The 3,135-nt window shown below is 47.3% G+C and overlaps 1 protein-coding gene across 1 annotated transcript in view; it reads right to left on the bottom strand.

The window, feature by feature from the left end:
* The window catches only part of LOC120496333 (protocadherin gamma-B3-like), a gene marked incomplete at its 3' end in the record, with an annotated part of 3,303 nt that extends 2,224 nt beyond the window's left edge, over positions 1 to 1,079 (bottom strand). Inside the window, exon 1 of the mRNA XM_039696662.1 lies at positions 1,074 to 1,079. Coding sequence (XP_039552596.1) covers positions 1,074 to 1,079 — 6 coding nt within the window. The remainder of the gene's footprint in view (positions 1 to 1,073) is intronic.
* Between the last annotated feature and the right edge of the window lie 2,056 nt (positions 1,080 to 3,135).

Consider the following 3,135-nt stretch of genomic DNA (forward strand, 5'->3'; position numbering starts at 1 on the left):
GCAGGACACAATTCCAGCAGCAGGTGCCCACTGGCAGCTCATGTCCCACCTTATCACCCACCAATAACCCAAAGCACTTCTCTGCAAAGCTCTTCCCTGTCCCCCACTCTCTCTTTAAACTGGGGATTGCCCCACCCCAGCTGCACGACCTTGCACTTTCATCCATTCCATGATGCTTGCACGGGGCCACTTCTCCAGCCCATCCCTGGCTGCCACCTCTGCCCTCCCGTGAATCAACTCCAGGCGCAGTCAGCTGCAAACTGCCTGAAGGGGCACTCAGCCCCATGGGCCAGCAAGGTGCTGAGCAGAGCTGGGCCCAGTCAGGGCCCCTGAGGGACAGCACCACTCACTGCTTCCCACCTGCACGTGGAGCCACTGTCCAGAACTCTCTGGAGGTGACTCTCCAGCCTGTTCCTCAGCCATGGCACAGCCTCCAGCTCATTGCCCAGCATGTTCCCCTGGCTGATGGCCTGGGGGACACTGCACACCTTCTCCCACTGGCCCTGGGCTGGGCATGGCAACCTTGCCTGGGCTGGGTGCTCACTCTGCACTTTGACAGCTGCAGCACAGATGCTTCTGCATTAGCACAACACAGACAAAATGTTCTGGGTGAGCAGACGTGCTTATGAAACCCTTCCTCTGTACAGCTGTGAGCACCACAGGTGGGGGTGGGAACTGCACCTGCACTCGGGCAGCTGGGACAGAGGAGACCTTCCCCATGAGATCAGACACCCTGAGCCTGAGCTCATGACCACAAGCAATGCAAGAGTTAGAAACACAAGGAAATGGACAGATGCAATAACATTTTGTAGCTCTCCCTTGCCCTACAGAAGGAACTCAAATCACACTGGACTCCATCAGGCACAGCCTGGGGCTCTCTGTGACATGTGACAAGCAAGGCAATGACCGAGTTCTTCTCCAGCCTCACACACACAGCTCCCCTGTCTGCTTTTTCTTCCACGCCAGGCCACTCTGAGGTTTGGATTGTGGCCCTCTCCTCACTGCTCAAATCTACCATGAGATGATAATGCACTGCAGCCACAGCCAGAAGGGAGGTGCCATTGTCTGCTCACCTCCATTATGATAAGGAACTGAAGGATTCTAAAGCACACAAAAATGATAAACAACCCTATTGAACTTTCATCACAATAGAGAATGGTTCATCAAATCATTGCCCTCGAGGGAATCTTCTCTCCAGCTTTATCACATGCTCTTTTTTCCACAAAGATGCAACATCGACAAATATCATATTTACATCTATTTCTCCCAACAGGAACAGAACACAAAGTCACTCTCATATCTGCTGTCATCCACTCCCACTGCAGCAAGTGCTGGGGACATTAACACACCATACATTGCTCAAAAAAAGATGGGTTGTTGATATCCCACATACTGTGTAAATCATGGAAAAAGCAAAAAAGCTGCAGAAAACTCCAAAACATGAATCAGATAAGGCAAGGAAGCATTAGAAGACATCAAGGAGTCAGAGATGCTCACAGTGAAGACTGCTGGGCCTTGATTGCAGGCCTTAAAATCCATCCCTGAGAGCACCTGGAAGTCACTGAGGTTCCAAGGTGCAAGTGTGGCATGGAGGATTTACACAGCCCAGCAGGATAGGGGGGTTCATTTCAATAATTAGTCCTCACCACAGCAACTTTTTCTACTGCATGGCCTGCTCACCTTGCACAGTTATGAATCCATCATTTTAAAAAGCTTCTCATTGGCCTCCTTCTCAAGCTAAATCTTCTGACAAATTACAACAGATTCTCTTATTGCTGCTTCTTCCTATTCTTTGTATTCCCCACATACACAATTTTCTCCTAGGTGGCTGCAGTAAAGATGTGCTGAAAAACAACAGTCACTGTTTCAGATTTAAAAGTAGAGACCAGAATTGTGAAAATGAGCTGCAACCTCCCTGGAAAAAAAGGACTGAAAGAAAGTGGAATTACAACTCTGAAGAAACTCTATATCACAAGGCTGCATAAAGATACAGATGGATAATGGAGGTTGCACACAGGATTAATTGGCACTTTAGACAAGAATGAAGGTTCTACACAAACACTGTGGCAAATGTTACCACTGGAAGACTGTCACTGTATTTCATGTCAAAGAAACCAGGATCAGAACAGCAATGGCACTGCCTTTGGCACCAAGCATGAAATCAAACCATTCCTCTGCCAAACCCACACCGAGTAACCGATTTGCCTGGCACAGAACTGAGCTCTCACCCTCCTCACTCTGCATTCACAGCCTGCAGTTTCACCATCAACACCTATCAAAACATTAGTTCCATCATGGCCACAGATAAAACAACACCCTGGGGAAACATCTGTTCATGAAATTGTATTTCTTGAATGAAATATTAAAGATCAGGTTGGCTGCAGCTCTGAGGAACCTGCTCTGCTGGAAGATGTCCCTGCCCATGCCAGAGGAGCTGGAACAAGAGCATCTTTGAGGTCCTTTGCAACACAAACCATTCTATGACTGTGTTTCTAGGATAACATGATTACATGTACAGCTTCAAGGGTGGATGAGAGATACTCTCCCTCCTGGACAATTATATGTTTTGGAGTTTGCAGGATTGCCAGGCACAATGAGCATCAGCTTTACTCCTTGACAAAAATACAAGCAACCCAACAAACAACCCAACACAAACCAAATAAATTGTCCAAAGAAAACTTAAATCAACCTAGCCAGGAATGAAAAAACACCAGAAGAGATCAATCATGGCCTCACATTTCAGACTGGGTCAACTGCAGTATATACACAGCACAGGAAACTGGACTGTAACCCATACACAGGAGGCCTCACACAGGAGCTCACTGCACACACCCCACACTGCCATTTCCTTGCATACAAAGAGAAAGAAAAAGCTTGGAACCACAGCTGTGGGCCTCATCCAACTACTAGTACAATCAGAAGTGGACACAATTCATTCATGCATTTTGAACTGCATCACAGTGAACTCCAGCACCAGCCCTGTCTCTGGATACACAGACTTCTTCTCTCTGTCCAAACAAAACATGAAAGCAAATTTTGCATTCAGACATCATTAGAAGAAAACTCATGTGCACAGATTCCCAGAGCCCAAGCATCACAACTAAGATTATTCTGTTCCTCCCCATTATTTCAACA

This window comes from Passer montanus, unplaced genomic scaffold (assembly GCF_014805655.1).
Source record: "Passer montanus isolate IOZ18808 unplaced genomic scaffold, ASM1480565v1 scaffold1131, whole genome shotgun sequence".
In the NCBI taxonomy this organism is placed as follows: Eukaryota; Metazoa; Chordata; class Aves; order Passeriformes; family Passeridae; genus Passer; species Passer montanus.